We start from the raw sequence: 22,609 nt of genomic DNA on the forward strand, positions 1-22,609 counted from the left end.
ACGTATGAATAGTTTAAATTATCCTTTTAAAATGTGCAATATCTTGCATTGGTCAGCACTGCAACTCATCTGCCACTTTGCTGCCCTTCTACCTAGCTCTAGCCAGATTGTGCTGTCCAGGCAGGGTGCCCCTGGACCCAGAATTGTGCAGGAGAGACTCCCCCAAAACAAACTATGGGGGCACTAGGACCCCCAAGTGGTGCCTCCCTGGACAGCCCCAGTCCATATGGCCTTGTGAGAAAACTGCAGAAAGGAACTAGCCGGAGACTCCAGCCAGCAGGAGCAGAAGCAGTCAAAGCAGGAACCTTTGGACACTCAGAGAACTTAATACAGTTTTGACTAGACTTTCTGTCCTGTGGTGACTGGCTGTCTGCTCCAACCCTCCTCCTCCCTCAGTCTCTTCATCTCAGTTTCACTCCACACCTGGCCCTGTTACCCTATTCTCCCCCGCTCCCTTTTCTTCCATTTAGCTGATTCCCCTCCTAAGTAAACCCACCCAAAAAAACAAACCAAACCATCCTGGCACTTAATGAGGTTTGCAGTCATCCCATGCTTCACTCTGCTTGTGTTTATCTCTTCCCCCCACCCGTCTTTCTTGTTAATTTAGGTTGCAAACTTTTGGAGGGCAGGGACCATCTGCTACTCTGTGTTTGTGCTGCACCAAGCACAATGGGGCCACATTTTCAGTTGGTCATGAGGCACTACTGTAATAAATGCGATTAAGAATTAATAAGGTTGAATAGTATCTTACTCTATGAGGAATCGCACTAAAATTAAGCCTCATCTTGACTAACCCAACCATATATATGTCTGGAAATTGCTCATCCTCTTTCCCAGGTCACACACTTATTAAACAACAAAGGTCCTAGTGCAGAACCTTTCAGCACCACACTGTTAAGCTTCTGCCTTGTTGAAAATTGACTCTTTGTTCCTACTCTGTTTCCTGTTTCTTAATTTCTGATCCATGACACTACTTTACCTCTTCCCCCATGACTATTTAGTTTCCTTAATAGCTTCTTATGAGGGACTCTGCCAAAGGCTTTTTGAAAGTTCAAATATATTATGTCAGCCAGTTTTCCTTTATCTGATTTTTTGTTGTCATGTTCAAAGAATTCTAAGATTAGAAAGGCACAATTTCACTTCACAGAAGCCATGCCGGTTTGCCCCCTATCATCTCATGTTCAGCTAGGTGTTTTATAATTCTACATATTAACTTTCCATACTCTGCAACTCAGAACTGTCCAACACAAGAGATCATTGCAATTATTCTGCAGGAGAATTCTGAATCTCTGCTAGCCTTTTCTGTACTACTACAAGAAGCACATTTCAGAAATGCAGATTTCTGAAGAATGCTACTAATTGTCTAAATTTCTTGTAATGATTCATAAAACAGGTATAGAGACCTGGTCTAATTTTGCTCTTAGTAACACCAGTGCAAACCAGGATAACTATAACGAAGATTAACACTTAGACCAGATCTTAGCTCAAAGATTATTATTGAACTTCCTTCAAAAAATGCTAAATAAATGTTGATTCAACTATAACGTACAGTATTTAGAAAGAGGGTAGAGTTTACTAGATGAACAAATATGAAATCAGTATTTAGTAAGATTGTATTGTATGGATGCAAAGATTATGAATAGTAAAGTTAAGAAAATCCAGTGCTCACTTGCACTATCGTAGCTCTGTGCACTCATCAGATCTTAAGCTAAGCACCGTCAGGCCTGGTCAATAGTGAATGTCTAAGAAAAGTCATTGAGTCATTAGGTGGTATCCTTCCTTCCAGGTGTTACAGTGGTTTAAGGAAGGACAGTGTTGTTTGAGTGCCATCATTCCAGGTGAGATCTCAAACAAATATTCTGGCCACTGCTATCCTTAAAAATCACCTCACATTTCTCACAGTAGAGGTGGCACCCTTGGTGAGGTGTTCAAGCTAAATTCCATTGGCTAATGGCCTACATAAAATTTTCCTTTGTAACAGTAAGTTAGACAAGGCATACTTCCCCGATATTTCCTAAACTGTTATGTAGTGTTCAAATGGGAATGCCACCTTCTAACCCCCAGAAGTGGCAGTATTTCAATGATCCTTTTATATAAAGTTTGCTGCAATCTTTGAAAAATGGCACGGTACAAATGTCAGGTAAGCTCCTTAACCCTGCGTTGCTATGTAATTTGTACAGAATGGGCTTGCATATGCTTTACCATAAAAAATAATACTTTGGTCATTTATGAAACATATTGTTTTCTGACTTTTTAACTCCTACTAGAATAGCATTTGCTGTGAGCCATGCTGGAGTCTGTGATGAAAAGTACACAAGGAATCACTTTGTTTGCACCACCCAAAATATAAATGCTTCTCTTTACTAATATTTCCTCTCTCAAAGAACACATTTAAGCTCTGTTGTTTCCATGACTGCATTCAAGCATAATTTCTGGATGTGTCAATATTTATTTTTGTATTCTATAGCCCACAATATGTGCCCACAGATCTGTATACATTTTACAATGTTTGTTTTCACCAATAAATACCATTACCTTATTTATCTGTTTGGAGACTGACTTTGGCCTTTATAAAACTCTTGAAAACAGAGCACTTATACAAACAAAAAAGAAAACAGAGCTTGTCAAGCAAGGTAAAACAGAATTTAAAGGCCTCTAGCTTCCTTGATAGTAAGAGACTCATCAACTATACACAGTTTATAGCAGCTTTGTTAAAGATTTTGTTTTCAATCTTTGGTTTTGTTTTTTTTTTAAATTAAGGTCAGAACCCCACCCCCCAATAGTCTTCTTCTGATCTCTTCCATCTTATCAGTGTGGTGCCTTATTTCTATTCCCATCACTATTACATTTCTTCCTCTTTTCTTTCTCTTGCTATCAGATCTCCCTCAGCTGTTGTGATTTTTTAGCAAGGGTGGGTTTTCAAAGCATGTGGATTGTATTTTGATCGTGTTTTGCAGTGCCCCAAGTGTTTTGGCAGAAGGATGTTTTGTAAATAAATTATTAATATGAATCAATACCCCAAAGCAATAAATAGTCAAATCAGTGATACAAATGTCTCTCTCATGCTTTGGAATATACAGAGATGCTCAGATCATTTGGCTGAAATTGTGCTGTGCCTCCTGGAAGCGCAGCATAGAGAGGCATAGTCCAGAAGAAAGAAAATGCGCAAAGGTGGCTTTCAACCACTTTAGCACCCTCGCTTTTGGGAGCTGCTCTGGCGGTTTCTGTCATCCTCAACCTAATTTAGAGCGGCCCCTGCCTGCTCTAAATTACAGTGCACTCCTCCCAACTGGACTGCTCTCTTCCCTCACCTGTGACGTGCTGGGCCTGTGCAGGGTAGCCTCTAGCTGTTCTACAGAGTGCGTTTGCCAGTGGAATTCTTCCCAGGCCAGCTCCAGGGCTTTCAAGCAGTGGTGTACAGATAGTAATAATGTGATGGAGAATCCCTCTCCTTATGTTGCTTCATTAAACAAGAAGGCATTTGATATGCCATCAATATCTGAATTGCAGACAATACCCCTATTTTTTGTGATCTGACTAGCCAATAAGGTAGGTATTAATTCTTTGTAAGTGCACAGAAAGTGAGTGATGGTTTGCTTTGGGCCACCAACTGCTCTCAGCTGGTCATTAATCCCCAGGACATGCCCTGTGCCTGGACTGTTGTTGCTTACATAAAAGATTAGTTAGCTTTTAAATTAGGTCTTAATTTATGTGCAGAATATCATCTAGTGGTGAAGAAAAGTCTTGATCAGAACAGCTTGATCCAGGGCACTCTCACTACCCGTGCATAGGAAGCAGAAATTTGTAATCTGAGAAGAAGCGATCTATGTCCCAGGTCCTCCAAATATGTGCATGAGAAACTTTACACACGTGAGCATGCCCATGCAGCGGAGTGGGATCACATGTGTGTAAGTATGTACAGGAGCAGGATCCATGGTAAGAGACTGACATGTCATCAACACTGTGTTGGACATTATTCAGAGGGGGCAACGCCCAGCCCTTAAAAGGTGAAGTTGGAAAATGGAGAAGGATGAAATCAGGAGCGATCCAATCTGTCCAAGTCATGCACTTCCAGTATTTTTGTTCTTCCCCAAACGGGTGATTCACAGCACATAGACAGAGATGTGTCACTTGGAAGAAGGTAGAATCCTGAGGCAAGCAGAGAGCTCTGTCAAGTCTACAGCTCTCGGGCAATGTCACTCCCTGGGCGTTTCCATCAAACAGTGGTAGTGGTGCGTTTCCTTGCAGCAGACTCAGTCCTGAACTTACTCTAGTGCTAAATTCTGAGGCTCGGGGGCGGGGGGAAGGGGAGGGAGAGGGCACAATGCATTCAGTGGTAGGCCTCATCTTGCCTCACTCTTCAACTATCTAAAAATCTGGTTCAGATTCAGGGCTGAAAGGAATCCCATCCCTTCCCTCACAATTTAGTGTGTTCCCAAACCCTGGTTAGTGAGGATACGTGTCTGCTATGTTCCCTCATCCATTGGTCCCACGGCTTGGGTGGGAGATATGGCTTGTTCAGGAGCTGCTGAGCCTCCCTAAGGTGTGAGGCCTCTAAGTGGTGACTCCCCCGGAAGGATGTCTGCTAAAGATAGGATCTCGGAGGAGAGGGGATGAGAGAGGAACAGAGTCTGCGCCAAGGGAGCCTTGGAGATCCCTCTCGCAGGGGTGACGGCATGGGAGGGGTGAACATCTGACAACACATAAAGCAAACTGTGTGCTAACTTTGGAAAGTGCCCAGTTCATGACAGATTGAAGAGCTCAGTGGCTAAGGATTGGGCTGAGAGGGGACTTGAACAGACTGGAGGGACCAAGAGAAACAAGCATTTCTATCACACATTAAATTGTCGGACACTAAATTGCATTCAGTATAAGCAGGCAGACCTTGTATATTTGAAAAGGCTATAGTCTTGTATGAAGCGATGTGTTCTCATCTCAAAGCAGGGGACTTGAGTGCACAACACACTCCAAGGAGCAAGAGGAAAATACACCTTAAATCATTCTGTACCTTTCAGCCTAGGATTCCTTGTGCATTCTGTTCAAATTGCACCATTAAGACATCGACCTGGTGCAGAGCTGCCCCGTCACGGAAACTATGGGAAGGACTGCACCCCAGGGAGGCACAAAGCCATCACATGGCCCGGTGAACTCATCCTTTCAAATGATGACATGGCCAGGGGATAAGGGTGAGACCATGTCCTCCTTCTCATCTTCTCTTGGTCAATATGCACCCCACAGGCTGCAAGGGAGGAAAGGTCCCACTGTTTCCCTAAGTACAGGCTCTTTGATTGTGACAGGCCCTGGCATGGTGAGCCTGATGAGGTGGGCAAGGCTCCTAGCAGTGTTTGTGTCCCACTCCCACACAGGACAATCACAATCTGGCCCATAGACTCTTGGTCTTCTATTCTAATGCGCCTCCTCAAGGACCGCTGCAAGACCTTAGGCTGTAGTCAAATCTTGACTATTTTATCATTGCAATATTAATGCAAGTTTTTCTATGATATCAGCCAGCAATGATAACTAACCTGGGATTGTTCCGCTTGTTTGATCGACAGTCTGTGTTATTTATTCAGCATATAGAGATTAACCTGTTTGCTACTGCATCTCATATACGGAGGCAACATAAATGAGACACAAAACAACATGACAAAATATGGATGTTGCAAGGAAATACTTGCTAACACTAACTGTCTTGAAAAATGAAGTGAAAGATTTTAAACCATGCTTGGAAGAGAGAAATATGGAGTTTAAAAATCTATTTTTTTTTATTTTATTTTTTTATTTTATTTTTTACACACACACACACACACACACACACACACACCTCAGTCTGCATGTGCAAATGCAGGGGTTTTTGCTCATGCCCGAAGTGTGGGTTCGCACCCATTTCACCCACAATTGAAAATCTGGCCCCTCACATTGCTTGAAGAGTTGTGTTTATGTAAAAGATACATATAACTTTATGAAGGTTTCAGGGATTTTAAAGTATTTAAATACTGTTACACTGTACTGGTAACAGATGTTCAATTATATCTTTAATTTTTAGTTTTACTGAAAAAACAATAGATCATTTGATATTTTCTGTAAAATATAACTTTGAAAGGATGCCTAAGTATACAGTGCTTCCTGAAAATTTATTTGAGCCTTTCAGCTACTGCATTAAAATCGGTACTTCTGAAATTAGCGTGAGAGCGTTCTAAGAGTCTAATAGGATTTCTTGTTTGCCAAAAAATAGTGCTTTCAGAAGCACAATCTTTTGTGTAATCTCTCTCTCTCACACACACAACAAGACAGATGGCATCATTAATTGCCTCTATATCTAATTAAGTTTAAAAAACTGTGCTTAAATAATGCTAAAGTTGTGGTACAAGCTGACAAATGGAGGAAATTTTAAGGTAGAATCATTGGGAGGGAAAACAAGAGAGAACAGACAGGAATAATAAAAGAACAAACAGCATTAATTAATTGTAACTTTCCTGGCTTCTGTCAGAATGTGCCACAACCTTAATATGATCTAGAAAGTGTTTCTGTATTTGGATGGAATCCTGTCTCCATTGATGTCAATTGCAAAACTCCTGCTGACTTCAGTGGAGACAGGATTTCAGCCTTTAACCAAACCCAAGCCTGACCCCAGATGTACAGTACCTTCCCTCTTAACTTGTGTATATTTAATTTTAAACATTCACTTTAATAAAAATTTTAAATCTGTTCTTATTTGTTTGTTTTTAAACTTTTCATGGAAGTAATCCAATGTGGCTAATTTCCAGGACAATCCAAATCACACCACTTGAGCACATATATATTTTGGGTCATGTATATACAGTGGTCCCCATTTCAAAGTTAACATCTGCGATCAGCCACCACACAGTTTCCTCTACACTTACAATAGAACATGATGGTCATAACAGTGGTGCCATTACAGAGAGTTAACTTTTGCCAACAGATACCACCCTGTAGTAACTTCTGGGCTATAAATGAAACCCTGTATTTAGGCCTTTCCCCCTCCTCTTTTCACAAAGCACATAGGCTGGGATTTTCAAAGCAGCCTGTGGGAAGTAGGTGCACTAATTCCATTGAATGGATTTGGGCATGCCATTCCTTTAAGGTCCTTTGAAAACCCCAACCATGCTGCATAATTTACCCTATTAAATACATATGTTAATATATGCAGTTGCACCTTATAAATATAGTAGAGCCTTAATTATCTGAGCCCCTTGGAAGACAACACCGTTGCATTGATAATTAGGAGTTTCTACAATCAGGAGTCAATAGGAAAGGAGCCAGCAGACAGGGAGACGCTGTCAATTTGTGATGTAAACAGGTTTGGGTTCTGGGACTTTAGTATTTTGATATATTTCCTGATTTTGAACATGTGTATTTGTACCCAATAACTGTATAGCAGCGCTCACAACAACCTGCAAAGGCTCCACCTTTTGTTAAAGTTTTATCATTAGTTTTCGGTCTCTAAACCTGGCTTTCATTGTTGGCCAATTGTGTAAATTGCAAAATCCCTTAATCTCAATTCCCCTTTTAATATAACAACATGATTTTCTTTCTTTTAAAGAAGAAAATATTCAGAGTAGTCGGAATTTGGTTATTAGGATGTTTTTTGGTGGATGAGTTCATAATGACAGAGAAATCTGACCGTATAACAAAACAAATGCAAGATTACTCAAAATCAGCAAAACACATGACAAGATCAATATTTTGTCCCACAATTTTGTCAAAGCTGATCAGCCTTGTTCATGCCAGAAGGAAAAGGAAATAAATATGGAACAAGAGTTACCAATTTTCATCATGTTTCAAGCTAATAAAATTAGATAGGTCGTTTGCATTATGAGCCCTTCCAGAAAAGATACTAAAATAATGAAATCAAAAATTGTATCATTGTTTTCAGCACGCACTCGAAATAATTCCTTTGTAACCTGCTGATGCAGTGCCCCATCCCAAAAATATGCTCTAAAGAGGGTAACTCACCTCTAATTGGAGTTGTGTGTACACTGCTGCTGTAAATCCGTGCTCTTGATTGTGGGTTCCTTGGTGCTGCAAGCTTAAGACCATCTGGAAAGAAGCGACTACTAGAGCAGCACACCCCCTGAGGAATCTGGATGTTGAGTGGGATGGTTTATAAGAAAGACTGTGGTCCTAACTACTCTTCTTTCTCTCCGAGCTGCTGTAGGTAGCAGCGTGTTTTGGAACTGATACTCTGCCTGGTGGATTTATTACATTACTTTTCGCCTTGTCAGAAGTCTGATACAGCTGACAATGAGGTTTCACTGATTGCCTTGCAGACTCAGGCAGGGGTAGATGGAGTTACTTGAGCAGTTCTGATTTTACCTCTTTAAAGACAAGCCATTGCTCATTCACAGTAAGGGCTCTCCCAGGCAGGGTTCCACAGGATTCTGTTTGGTCACCGCTCTCATCTACTTCATCTGCTGCTTTGTGCCTGCTGTAGGTTGCACATTGCACCACAGCTCCAAAAACTACACTGGGCTTCCTAGTACAGTCGCTTCTAGGCGTAATTCAAGGAATTGCCCTATTAAAAGCCCAGTCTAAAACCCAACTTTGCTTGGCCCTGGCTCTTTGAAAGACTACCTCTCACCCGACGTACCGCTGCAACAGCTGAGATCAGTCAATATCACTTCATCTTACACTGTCTAAATCTGAATATCTGGAAGCTGGTGCCAGGGTATTTTCAGTGTAACTCACTGTACCTTGAAACTCACTTCCACAGTTCATCAGAGAGGGCATGAGTCTGCAGGGCACGGTACAGAGCCAACTCTTCTTCTCAGACCTTGCCTCAGAAGGCTGGATGGGGGGAAAGTATATTGTCAGGGCCCCATCTATTCCACAATTCTGCAGCCACAGAATGACTCCTTTCTGCAGAATTGAGCAGAACCTTCAGGACCTACGCTCTTATTGATGTAATTCAGCGTATCATACCATAATCCATAGAATTTTTAAGAGAAAAAAACGAGGTTCAAACTAGTCAACCTTCTGCTAATACCAACACTTTACCTTAAAAATATTAATTGGGGGGAGGAGGGGTAGATGGCTCAGAAATTGGCAATTAAATATAGTGCATCAGACCTCTATGTCACCATTTCAAATCAGGACCAGGCTGGTACAACACAGGAATCATCAGCCTGTGACAACGATCCAATCAGTGATCAGCTGAGCAAAATGAGCGGGGGATTTCAGAACAGTACAGAGTGGAAAAATTCCACATCACAAAACCCATCATTATCATTGGTTCTACTGGAACCCTTGTAGTCAGTCTCGAGAGAGATGCCTGGATTGAAATGAACCAACGATTGAATTGGTAGAGTGACTGAAGGAGGTTCCTCTAGATGATGGTTTAGGCACGTTAATAGAGGAGTGTGACACTTGCACTTGCATTGCTTGCGTGGAACCTGATCTCTGGAGTTAAATCTCTACCACCATCTTTCTGGTAACTTTCACAACCACTACATTTATGAAAAAGTTATTTTGCACTTGTACAGCAGTTTCTATCCAAAGAACTCAAAACACTTTCAAATACAGTATTACTGAACTAAGGCTCACGAAAGCTCCAGGTGGAAGTATTATTCCCATTTTAGAGATGGAGAATTGGAAGCACAGAAGTGTCAGAATTTGTCTGCAGGGGAAAAGTTGATTAGCTCAATGAGTTTTTAAATGTAATGCCTTTAACATGATCTGCTAGAGCAGTGTTTCCCAAACTTGGGACGCGGCTTGTGTAGGGAAAGCCCCTGGCGGACCGGACTGGTTTGTTTACCTGCCGCCAGGGCTGGCGCTTCCACTAGGCGACCCTAGGTGGTCACCTAGGGCGGCAGGATTTGGGGGGTGGCATTTTGCCGCCCTCGGTGGAAATTCGGCGGCGGGGGGTCCTTCCGCTCCACGTCTTCGGAGGAAATTCAGCGGTGGGTCCTTCACTCGCTCCGGGCCGCTGAAGTGCCCCAAAGACGCGGAGCGGAAGGACCCCCGCCGCTGAAGACCCCAGGCCCCCTGAATGCTCAGAGGAGAAGCTCTGCCACCTCGGGCGGCAAAAACCCTGGCGCCGCTCCTGCCTGCCACGTCCGCAGGTTCGGCCGATCGCAGCTCCCACTGGCCGCAGTTCGCTGCTCCAGGCCAATGGGAGCTGCTGGAAGCGGCGTGGGCCGAGGAACGTACTGGCCGCTGCTGCGATCGGCCGGACCTGTGGAGGTGGCAGGTAAACAAACCTGCCCGGCTCGCCAGGGGCTTTCCCTACACAAGCGGCGTCCCAAGTTTGGGAAACACCGTGCTAGAGTCTTGTGGGATTTCAGATATTTCTAAATACTTCTGGTACACTATGTGGTAATGTATTTCTGTCCAACTCACCTGCTGCTCCATTGTTTGCGGGTGGATGAAAGTTACAAGGTCAACTGAGAAGTAGCCAAGCACCCCTCTAGATTTGCAGGCCTCTCCAATTTTTAAACATAATGAATTAAGAACTGCTGGATCAACTGAACACTGTGGAACAGTGGTGCCAGATGATTGCAAAGGACCATCTGCATGGATCTGATCTCCGGATGAAACTATTCTTATGTCTCCCATTGGCTCTATCAGCATATCCACTGTAAGGTTGGTGACATTTTCTGAGGGTGGAAAGGCTTCTATCACACCGCCTGGTAAGAAAGGAATTTTTTGTTAGACTTGTAACAGAATTCAAACTCCAGCATTTTCAGAGCCGCACAGAATTCAGCCAACCACATCTATTGCACTCAGACACTATGGTGCGGACTGCTACAGAAATGCCTTAAATAAATAAATGTAATAAGAACTGTGTAGCTAACCCCCATACATCTCTTGGAAAGTGTATGCAGGGCCGGCGCTTCCAGTTAGGCGACCTAGGCGGTCGCCTGTGGCACCAGGATTTGGGGGGGGGGGGCGACATTTTGCTGCCCTCGGCGGCAATTCTGCGGCGGGGGGTCCTTCCGCACTCCGGGTCTTCGGCGGCAATTCTGCAGCGGATCCTTCACTCGCTCCGGGACCCGCCGCCGAAGTGCCCCGCAGACCGGGAGCACGGAAGGACCCCCCCGCCGCAGAATTGCCAACAATGACCGGGAGTGCGAAAGGACCCCCGCCTAGGGCGCCAAAAACCCTGGTGCCGCTCCTGAGTGTATGTTCTCTAAATAACAACACGCCATAGCTGTTCATAGGGAGAGCATTAACAGGATTATTTGGCATTCTGTGTTAACTTACTGTTGCCTATTATATAATATTTGATTCAGCTATGATAAATGATCATGTTTTTTATACAATTCCTAAATGTGACAGTGGGTGCTCTTTTGCCAAAACCATTTTCAAATGGGAATCCTGATCTACCCTTGACTCTTCTACAGATAATGAAATCCATGGAATGTATCAAATTTAATATAACTGCAGGGCACTTCACTCCAGAAACTTACTAAACATGCCTGACAGAAGAATGGCTTGGGGGTTATAAGGTCCTTGCGAATTCCTCCCCTCAGTAGGCAACCAGTGCTACATGCAACTCACTTTCTGGTCCAGCAGGATGGCAAAACCACACTCCCACAGTTGTTTCCTGACCAATAACTCAGAGGACTGAACTACTTATAGTTTTGGATGCCACAAGTCCACATGCTGACATTTCCTGCTGAGCTTCTTTGCCAAAGGCAACATAAGCTCCAATATATGAACACAAAATTAAACCGGTTGGTCCTTATTCACTCAGAATAGTGTAGGAGAGGTAGCTTCAATGTTCAGGTTAAACACGTGAGTAGGAAAGAAGAATGATAGAATAACTGCCTATATAGAATTCTTAAATGGACAGTTAAATATAATGTGGAAATAAGAAATTTTTAAACAAGCCCGAGATTAACAAGAAGACGGTATACAGTATGGTATAATTACCCATTATAATACTAAACAGGAACTTTGCAGTCTTATTTACCTTGACTAAGAAATGTTTGGAGGAATTTTTCCCATGTAGGAAATCGTTTCTCATTGACTGGCTGTGCGTGCTGTGCTAAAAGGCCCGGGAGCTCCTGGGAGATCTTCACCAAAGCTGGCTCCTGCAGAAACAAATTAAATAGAACCACAAGCAATTTTACTACAGAAATGAAAACTGCTTGTGGGGTGATTAAAAACCAGGCCTCCAACAGGCACCAAAAAAAAAAAAAAAGTGGTTACTGTTTACTCACAGTCAGACAGGCTTTTTAAATTTTTCTCCTTACATTTATCCAAAACAGTCTTTTTTTCTGACAGGCTGATTTGTTTTCAGCGTAGCATCTATTCTATTATCGCTTTTATCAGTAACATGACCTTGTGATTGTAAATGACATAAAAGCCTTGGTCATGGCTTAGTGATCAATATCAACAGTCGATAACTTCTACGATATGTGTATTTTAAAACAGAGAGTGTTAAAATGGCTATGGTTTCCAATAATACTCCTCCTAACTCTTTTACTTTTATACTCAAGGCAAAACTCAGCATTCTAGTCATCATGAATTTGGGTGAGCCCATACAAGGTTGGTAGCGTTACACACAAAGTGTATTTACGATGGGAGGTATCCTTGTAAATCTCTACAATTTGTCAGACAAGCAAACTAGAGGATTGGTTGATGGCTCTCTAGCTTTGGTTGGAATTTGATTTTTCATATTATAGGATATAAAATAGCCTCAGTCCCGCCCAGTATTACCACAAAAACCATCAAACATATCTTGGCAAAAACTAACTCCATTGTCTTTGCTGTTCAAGAGGCCCAGAGGTGAGCAAGTACGTAAAGTGCCAGGACCCTGACTCTAAAGCCCCGAGCCCCTCTTTCTTGCTGCTTCATAAGCACTTTCATGCTTTCCCTGGGTCTCTTTCTTTCCGTTTTACATACTCTTGAAATGAGAAATGTCCCATGCTCCAGCAGAGGACCACTTATCCGCCGATCCTGGCAACAATCTGAGCCCTGATCTTGTTTTGGCCTTGGAAGGTGCTCAGTATAACTTTGTGATTAACACTCTATAAACATGAACAAAACCACTACTCTACATGAGCAATCAATCCTGTTACTTCCATAACATGCAATGGGACATAAAGGGGTTCTTTAATTCATATTTAATACTATTAATTTTGGATTTATCTACAAAAGGTAGCAGAGGACGTATGGCCCAGAGGCTAAGGGCAACAGCCTGGGATGGGGAGATCTGGTTTCCATGCTCTGCCAGAGACTTCCTGTGTGACTGTGGACAAGTCACTTAGCCTCTCTGTGCCTCCAGACCCCATTTGTACAATGGGAATAATAGCACTGCCCTATACCACAGGGGTGTAGTGAGGGTAAATACATTAAAAACGGTGAGGTGCTCAGATGTTACACAGTGCAGGTGATATAAGGACCTTGGAAGTATATATATTTTAAATGTCTATCGCTGGTTCTAGGTGCCATTGACAAACCTTTTAAAAAACACTTATCGTCAATAAATAAATAAATTTAGCAGCACAACATTTCACCCACAGCCAAAACCATCCCAGATGATTAGCCTGAAATAACACAATACCATCGACCTCTGCCCAAATTACCACCTCTCAGCCTGTTCCCTGCTCTTCCAAAGCCTGAGCATAACACATGGGTTTTGCAGGGTGCCCTGAAGGTTAATAGATTTGGGCTATTTTGGGCCAGTGAAACCAACTGCATCATTTGGCACATGACGTTTCATTTATCAGCTCGTCCTTCCTCCGCAGTATCCAGTCCAGGATCCACATCAGACAGAGGTCTGGTGGTCTACGTCTTGTGTGAGAAGAACACAACACAAGAGCAAGTTTACAGGAAAGACGTTGCTTACTGCTGGCCCTCAGCCTAATCCTGGGCCCACGTTCGGTCACCCACACTGACTAGTCCCTTACTCCTTGAGTTGTCCCACTGATTGTTTTTTATTTTATATTTTTCTATCTGTGTCTGGTTTGGAGGCTGGGACGTGTTTCGGATGCTGGTCTTGCTACTGTTACCCATGCTTTAGTCACCTCTAGAATTGTCTGCTCTGCAGTGCTCTCAGCATACCACTACACCTTAAATCCATCTGGAAACTGAAGTTGGTACACAATGCAGCAGCCTGCTTGTTGAGTGAGGTTTCTTGCTGTGAGACTATTGCATTAACACTGTGGGATTTGCATTGGCTGCCTATTGACGTTTGTGCAGAGTACAAGGTGTTTGGTTTTGACCAGTTCAGGCATGGGACATTCCTGTCCAAGAGAATGGTTCTTTCCTTGTACGATAGACTTGCACTTTAATTCTTAAAAGTAATGCCCATATCAATAATGCCACCAAAAAAGAACTCTTTTTCATCTTCAACTTAAGTTTCTCATACCAGCCTATAATACAAACTGGAGTTCCTAAGAGCAGCTACTCTACGATCGAAAATACCAATGGTAACTGCAGGTGATTAGGTCTCCCTCTGAGCAGACAACCACACTAATGGTGTGATTTACTCCTCTTCCAAACTGTGAGGTCAAAGATCAGAACTGTAGCCAAACAGTGACATAAAGCAAAGTCATCTAAGCAGGAACTGTACCAGGGAATTCAAGATGATTAAAACATCAGAACAGTGAGCAAAGACCAATTGAGTTCATCAGGGCTTGTGTTTTGCTTTTAAATATAACAATCCCAAGAAACTGAGAGCGCTAATGGTTACATAAGAATGGCCATAGTGGGTCAGACCAATGATCCATCTAGCCCCCTATCCTGTCTTCTGACAGACACTTCAGATGGAATGAACTGAACCAGGCAATTTATTGAGTGATCCATTCCCTGTCATCCAGTCCCAGCTTCTTGCAGTCAGGGATTTTAGAATACCCAAAGTATGGGGTTGTGTCCCTGACTACATGGCTAATAGCCATTGATGGACCTATCCTTCGGAACGTATCTAATTCTTTTTCGAAACCACTTATACTTTTGGCCTTCACAACATCCGCTGGCAATGAGTTCCATAGGTTGACTGTGCGTTCTGTGAAGAACTACTTCCTTTTGTTTGCTTTAAACCTGGTTCTTATGTGAAGGGGTAAATAACACTTCCTTATTCACTTTCTCCACACCATGCATGATTTTATAGACCTCCATCATATCCCTCTTTAGTTGTCTCTTTTCTAAGCTGAACAGTCCCAGTCTTTTTAATCTCTCCTCATAGGGAAGCTTTTCTATTCCCCTAACCATTTTTGTTGCCCATCTCTGTACTTTTTCCAATTCTAATACATCTTTTTTGAGATGGGGCAACCATCTCAAAACAACTGTATTGTTACCTATACAATTAATATAAATACAACGCAGTAGACAGAAGTTTTCTTTTCAGTGATTAATGCCATTGAGAGGTCAGAGCTACAAATCAATATGCACATCTCAGTAGGTTCAGCAATACCTCCATCACACTGAGCCTGATCATTTAGAGCTAATGACTTTGGGCATGGTGCAATTTAAAAAACAAACACACACAGATATGTGGGATGTGGACTGAAAAGATTTTCATAAATTGATTTAAAAAAATCTAAAATTCCTTCCAGTGTGTGTTGTGGTATTTGGGACACTGGGACCACATCTGTATAAATACAAATCTCAATTATTGGCATGCGATAGAGTCGTGTTAACATTTTCCATTGCAACAATGTTAAGGAATATGAAGCCACTTGCTCGGTATTTTATAACTGTTTCCCCTTTTGAATACTCAATTTTTCCTTGCAAATAGGTTAGAAATAGGTCACTAAGCTCTTTTCCTCAACCACTCTGCACCCTTAATAACACAGAGATGACTGACATTTCTGCAAAGGGTTCAAACTGATACTCAACAAGTCATCACTTGCTACAACTGATCTTACTAACTACTGCCCAGTGGCCAGACGCCAGTTCCTGAGCTAGCTGATTAAGACGCTGGTGAAAGATGCCAACTCTGGCAATACTTGATCTCCACTAATATTCTTGAACCCTGCTAGCTAGGGTTTAGACCATGACAAAGCATAGAATGGTGCTAGCGAATGGTCTCCCCTTAGCCATGGAAGATGATCAAACATTCTTTTTCACACTACTACACCTTTTGGAAGCATTTGATGCTGCACTCTAGTGAGATATTGTTCAATTTCCTAGAAAACTTGTAGGGATCAATAAATGGCTTTGGTCTTTCTTAGCCAACCAAACCCAGAAAGTAGTGATGAGAAGCTGCCCCTTCACCTCCAGAGCTTTCACCTGCAAAGTCCCAAGGAAATACTGTCTCCCAGCTATGACAATGACGAAGGAAAATCAACTCATAGGGAGAAGGAGGTGGCTTTAAAACAAACCATCACATTTTCCAAATTTTCTCAGCAGAAGTGGGATCAAACCCACCTGAAGTTCCCTTAATAATCTAGTCCCTAGCTGAAGCACCTCCAGCACTGTGTGCCCCTAGAGTGGTAATACTGCCAACTACAAGGAAGTATAGCAGGGAGGAGAGAATACATTAAAATAAAAGTCAAACCCCCTCAAACCAGTAGGTCAGACATTTACTCATGAAGCCAGACCTTTTAAAAAAAGTCTCTGATCTTCATGACAATTTTATTTAAATTGGACAGTAGCTCAGCAGAACTTGCTCTTGCTATCTCAACTGTGGCCTCAGACTGATGCAGAATTATAGGTTTACAGCAGTTAACCTCTTAGCTCATGTTTCTCAGTGCCAGCAAAAAAGGGTCGGCACAGATTTTTGTTGTTGCACTTTACATGACAAGCTCAGGCACAAAGTCTGCTTGCCTGCTCTTTACCATAATGAAGGATGAGCAAGAAAAATAAAAGACAGTTACCTTTTCTGTAACTTCAAGATGTGTTGCTCATGTCTATTCCATAATAGGTGTGCATGCTCACCACGTGCACCGGTGCCGGAAGATTTTCCCCTAGCAGTACCGGTAGGGGAGCGCCCTAGCGACCCCTGGAGTGGCGCCTCCATGGCTCGGTATAAGGGGAACTGCGTGCTGCCCCAACCCTCAGTTCCTTCTTGCCAGACAACTCTGACAGAGGGGAAGGAGGGTGGGATGTGGAATAGACATGAGCAACACATCTCGAAGAACACCAGTTACGGAAAAGGTAACTGTCTTTTCTTCTTCGAATGATTGCTCATGTGTATTCCACAATAGGTGATTCCAAGCTTTATCTGTTGGAGGTGGGAAGGAGTTAACAACCTCTTGGGATGGAGAACGGCCCTGCCAAACCTGGCGTCCTCCCTGGTCTGAGAGACAATCGTATAATGCGAGGTGAACGTGTGAACTGAAGACCACGTGGCAGCCCTACAAATGTCCTGAATGGGGACATGGGCCAAAAAGGCAACCAACGAGGCCTGCGCCCTAGTCGAGTGCGCCTTTACAATTGGTGGCGGAAGGATTCCCAGGTCATAACAGGTACAGATGCATGAGGTGATCCAATTGGAGACGATGAGTGGAGATCGGCTGACCTTTCATGCGCTCGGCCAAGGCGATGAACAATTGCAAGGACTTTCCTGGGCTTAGTCCGCTCCAGGTAAAAAGCCAGAGCCCGTCTCACATCCAGCATGTGGAGATGGCGCTCCTCACTGGATGCATGGGGCTTGGGGCAGAGGACCGGCAGAAAAATGTCCTGACCCATGTGATAGGCGGAGACCACCTTCGGGAGGAATGAAGGGTGTGAGCGGAGCTGGACCTTATTTTATGAAATACCGTGTACGGGGGCTCGGAGGTCAGGGCCCTGAGTTCCGAGACCCACCTAGCCAACGTGATCATAACCAGGAAGGCCACCTTCCATGAGAGGTGTAACCAGGAGCATGCGGCTAGTGGCTCAAACGGGGGCCCTGTGAGACGGGCCAACACCAGATTTAGGTCCCACTGTGGGACTGGGGGGCCTAACATATGGGAAGAGATGATCCAACCCCCTAAAGAATTGGCCAGTCATAGCATGGGAGAATACCGTGTGGCCCTGCACCGGCGCATGGAAGGCCGATATGGCTGCCAGGTGCACTTTGACTGACGAGGGAGCCAGGCCCTGGGCTCTAAGGTGAAGGAGGTAATCCAGAATAAACTGGATCGGGGTGGCCACCGGGGAAATGCCCCGCTCGTCTGCCCATCTGGAAAACCAAGACCACTTTGCCAAGTAGGTTCGGTGCGTGGAGGGCCGTCTGCTTTCTAGGAAGATGCGCTAAACCCCTTTTGAGCACATCCTTTCCTCCCTACCTGACCACTGAGCAGCCACACCATGAGGTGGAGTGCCGCCAGGTTGGGGTGGAGGAGGTGTCCCTGGTCCTGGGAGAGCAGGTCCGGGTGGGATGGCAACGGCCACGGCAGGGTGACCGCCAGGCCCGTAAGGGTCCCGTACCAATGCTGCCTAGGCCATCCTGGGGCAATCAGAAGGACCTGGGCCTTGTTCATCTTTATCTTTTCCAGGATCTTGCCGATCAGCAGGAATGGGGGAAAGACATAGAGAAACTGGCTTGACCAGGATAGGAGGAAGGCATCGGAGATAGCACCCCATCCCAGCGCCCCCTTGAAGCAGAACCGGGGACAGAAACGGTTCTGCCGAGTCACGGATAGTGAGTTCCCCACACTTGGAAAAGTCTGTGCACCACTTCTGAGTGGAGAGACCACTCATGCTGAGAGAAGAAGTCCCTGCTCAAGCGATCCGTCTAGGCGTGTTCCGGGTGCCCGGCAGATGAAAGGCCTGTAGGCAGATGTCATGGGCTATACAAAAAACCCACAGCCTGAGGGCTTCGCAGCAGAGGATTGGGCCCCATCTTGCCTGTTGATGTAGAACATCGAGGCCATGCACACCAGCCGAACCGCCCTGAGCTCCTTGACGTTCATGTGGACGGTCAGATTCTGAGCCAACCACATACCCTGGGTCTGAACATTCCCCACATGGGCCCCGCATCCCAGGTCCGACGTGTCAGACACTAGTTCCAGCGACAGGGCCCTGCCCCGAACAGGACCCCTTGGAGCATGTTTCTTGGGGAGGACCACCACCATAGGGAGGTGATCACTGGCTCAGGCACCGTGAGGACTTGGTCCATCCTGTCCCTGGCCTGGGAGAACTCCGAGGCCAGCCAGAGCTGGAGGGGCCACATCCTGAGTCTGGTGTGACGGACCATATACGTGCATACTGACATGTCACCCAAGGGCTGGAGGCACACTATGGCTGTTATCACAGGAAACCTTGTGACTGTGTCGATGAGCCCCTTCAGGGTCTCAAACCCGTCCGGTGGGAGGGAGGCTCTGGCTGACGAGGCATCCAGGACCGCCCTGATAAACTCTATGCATTGTAGCGGGACTAACGTAGACTTGGTGTTGTTTACCAACAGGCCCAAAGTGGTGCACGTGGACAGAAGGAGCGCCACGTGATCCCGCACCTGCGACCGGGAGCTGCCCTTGACCAACCAGTCATCCAGATAGGGGAAGATCTGGCCCCCCCTGGCGCCTGAGGTAGGCCACCACTACCAACATACATTCTGTGAATACCCTAAGGGCAGTGGACAGGCCAAATAGGAGGACCATAAATTGGTAGTGTTCCTAGCCCACCGTGAAATGGAGGAAGCGTCTGTGCTCCTCGAATATATGAATGTGGAAATACGCGTCCTGCAGATCGAGGGTGGCGTACCAGTCCCCGGGATCCAGGGAGGGGATGATGGAGGTCAGGGAGATCATGCAGAACTTGAGCTTCACCATGTACTGGTTCAGGCCTCGCAGGTCCAAGATGGGCCTGAGCCCCCCTTTGGCCTTCAGGATAAGAAAATAGCGGGAGTAGTACCCCTTGCCTTTGAACTCCCGCAGTACCGCTTCCACCACTCCTAGGCTCAGGAGCCGCCCCACCTCCTGCTCGAGCAAAGCCTCATGTGAGGGGTCCCCCAGGAGGGACGGGGCGGGGGGTGGCTGGGTGGAGAGGAAGTAAACTGGATGGTGTAGCCCTGGGAAATGGTGTTGAGTTCCGAAGCACCTTCACTGGTGGCAAGAAGGAACTGAGGGTGGGGGGAGCTCGCAGTGCCCCTTATACCACGCCATGGAGGCGCCACTCCAGGGGTCGCTAGGGCACTCCCCTCTGGGTACTGCTGGGGAAAAACTTTCGGCACCGGTGCACATGGCGAGCATGCACACCTATTGTGGAATACATATGAGCAATCACTCGAAGAAGAATTATTTTTCCCTCAAAAAATATTCCTGGCCCTAGAGCAAATAGAAATTTGCAAGGCTGTGTGACAATAATAGAAGCCACAAGAGATGATGTTAGGACTGGAGGTAGGGTGTCTGGAAGGAACAGGTAGCAGATCTAGTTGAGAAAGATCAGGCAACAAAGAGAAGCCTGGTGAGAAGAGAAAAGAGAAGAGAAGAGAAATAGGTTTAGAAATAGAAAGAGAGACCCAGGATAGAAAGAGGCTCTGGAGCGGAGTGCATGAGAAAGGCCTGGGGCTTATAGATGGAATCAGAGTGAAAGGAAGCTATGTGGGCCTTAGAAGCAAATAGAGCAAAGAAAGAAATCCCAGATAAGTAAAGATGAATGGGAGAGATAAGGTAGGAGAGGTAATATCTTTTATTGTACCAACTTCTGTGGGTAGAACTACGCAGAGCTCTTCTTCAGGCCTGAGGAAGGAAGGGCTCTGTGTAGCTCAAAAGCTTGTACCTTCTACCAACAGAAGCTGGTTCAATAAGAGATATTACCTCTGCTACCTTCTCTCATATCCTGGGACCAACATGGCTCTAACGACACAGCAAAAAGTCGAATGGGCCAGAGAAGAACAATACAAATGGAGCTATGCCAATACCAGCTGAGGATCTGCCCTGCTTTGTATTATGTCCGGCCCTATTTACTTTTATATTCTTACTAGCACTGGCAACCATGGAAAGAGTCCAAAGCTTATGTCCTGACTGCTGTCCCACCTTATTGTAAGTGCTCCCTTGTTTGCAACTGACAAAGAATGGATATTCTTTCTCGTCCAGACAGGTGTAGGATATCTAGAGCGATACTAGGCTAAAGACCAAAAACATTTTGAAAGGTTGGGGGAAAAAACAGAAACGGTTTTGGACGTGATACATTGCCTACCACACACCTACTTAAAGTTTAAAAGCTGGTTTAAGAACGAACATTTAATTGTTAACTGCAAATTTTAAAATTAAAAAGTGCCAATTTTGCCTTCCATGAGCTAAAAAAATATGTTCTGGGAGAAGGTAACATCATGTAAAACAGCCGTCATTACCAAGTAACACAAATGTTTTTTGTATGTAAAATTGCTTTGTAAAATATTTGCTCCATCTGCTGAAAGTAGCAAAGACAATTTTCCCTGATAGCTAATGGCCCATTTCGGCTGGATGGCAAGCAATTCACCGTGGTTTTGACTTGCATTAAGTAGAATGGAGAGAACACTACATAGAATTCTCTACTTATGTAGTATTATCTACTCACTGCTTCTTGAGAGGCCCGTCCCTCATTATTGTGGCCTTCGTTTTGGATCAGCACACAGGGTTGCTTTGACTCAAGAGGCTTTTTGTCAAACTGAGGCACATATGCTATGCTTCGATATGAGAGCACAAAACAGCCACTTTCCTTGACTACAAGAACAAGGAGGTTAGTTCTCTTTCAACTTTCCAGCACTTAAACTGCTGTTCCTTTTTTCACACCACATGGGGCCATGGTTTTCTCTTCTGGCTCATGCTGTCACTCTGCACGCTGAGGATTTCAATATATAAAGATCAAGCACTTCTTTTAATTCTAAATTCAGCTACATGCACACAAAAAAAGCAGAGAACATTGTCCTAGTCCAAAAAACCCCCATTGCTCCAGCTTCATTGTATACTTTGCTACTTACAATACCTCTATTTAAAAGCACGTTTACATTGTGCCCTGAACTACTTCAACATCTGCTAACAGACCAATAAAAAAATAAATAAACCAGGATTGTTTAGAAAGAGAGATCCCTTCTATTTCCTCTGAATGATACTAAACCAGTAACGGCAGCAAGCTACAGAGACCTCTTTTTTTTTGTAGATTTCACCTTGGAAAACAAAATTTGGGAGGAAATTAAATATAAAACCACTATATCCAGTGCCACCCAAAATCAGACAGAAAGAGGAGCTTAGAGGCAAAGTGATATTATCAAATAGTCATGCAGATATATACTCAGCCCAAATGTAATTTAATTGCGATTATGACAATTTTATACAATGGATTTTTTTTTAAACCAGTGTGACTGGAGGATTTCTATTTTGTGCTTAAAGAGATGCTCACGTGTAAGTATTTTGCAAGATAGGGTCCTAATTTCCCAAATAATTTCCCCAATAAATGCATTTCTCCATCGAAGGTTGGAGTATTACTATGTATTCTTAATAGTATTTTCCCCAACAAAGGTTTTCTTTTTTAAAAATAAAATAATTTTTTGAAGTCAATGTGGAACCACTCACAAGCAAAGTCTTTGCAGGATCAGAGCCTTAGCCAGTAATTCCTATGAGAGTAGCATCTGAGTGCACACTTTTGGTATATCAGACCCCTGTGAATACATGCTCAGTTCATGCCCCCTCAAGATCACTAGATTTTCCAAGTTTAAAAAATATATATATTTTTAACTCTACATAATTTGCTTTATTTCATCGGCCATTCTCTTTGTCTGCTTCCACAGGGG

The 22,609-nt window shown here is 44.2% G+C and overlaps 1 protein-coding gene across 4 annotated transcripts in view; it reads right to left on the reverse strand.

The window, feature by feature from the left end:
• IQCH (IQ motif containing H) overlaps nt 1-22,609 on the reverse strand; it is a 111,355-nt gene that overhangs the window by 25,584 nt on the left and 63,162 nt on the right. For all 4 annotated transcript variants that reach the window (XM_024107221.3, XM_024107219.3, XM_065559173.1 and 1 more), the window contains 2 exons: nt 11,936-12,056; nt 10,360-10,646 (listed from right to left, as the gene is read on the reverse strand). In XM_024107221.3, coding sequence (XP_023962989.2) covers nt 10,360-10,646; nt 11,936-12,056 — 408 coding nt within the window. The remainder of the gene's footprint in view (nt 1-10,359; nt 10,647-11,935; nt 12,057-22,609) is intronic.

The sequence above is a fragment of the Chrysemys picta genome, chromosome 10 (assembly GCF_011386835.1).
Source record: "Chrysemys picta bellii isolate R12L10 chromosome 10, ASM1138683v2, whole genome shotgun sequence".
Classification (NCBI taxonomy): domain Eukaryota; kingdom Metazoa; phylum Chordata; order Testudines; family Emydidae; genus Chrysemys; species Chrysemys picta.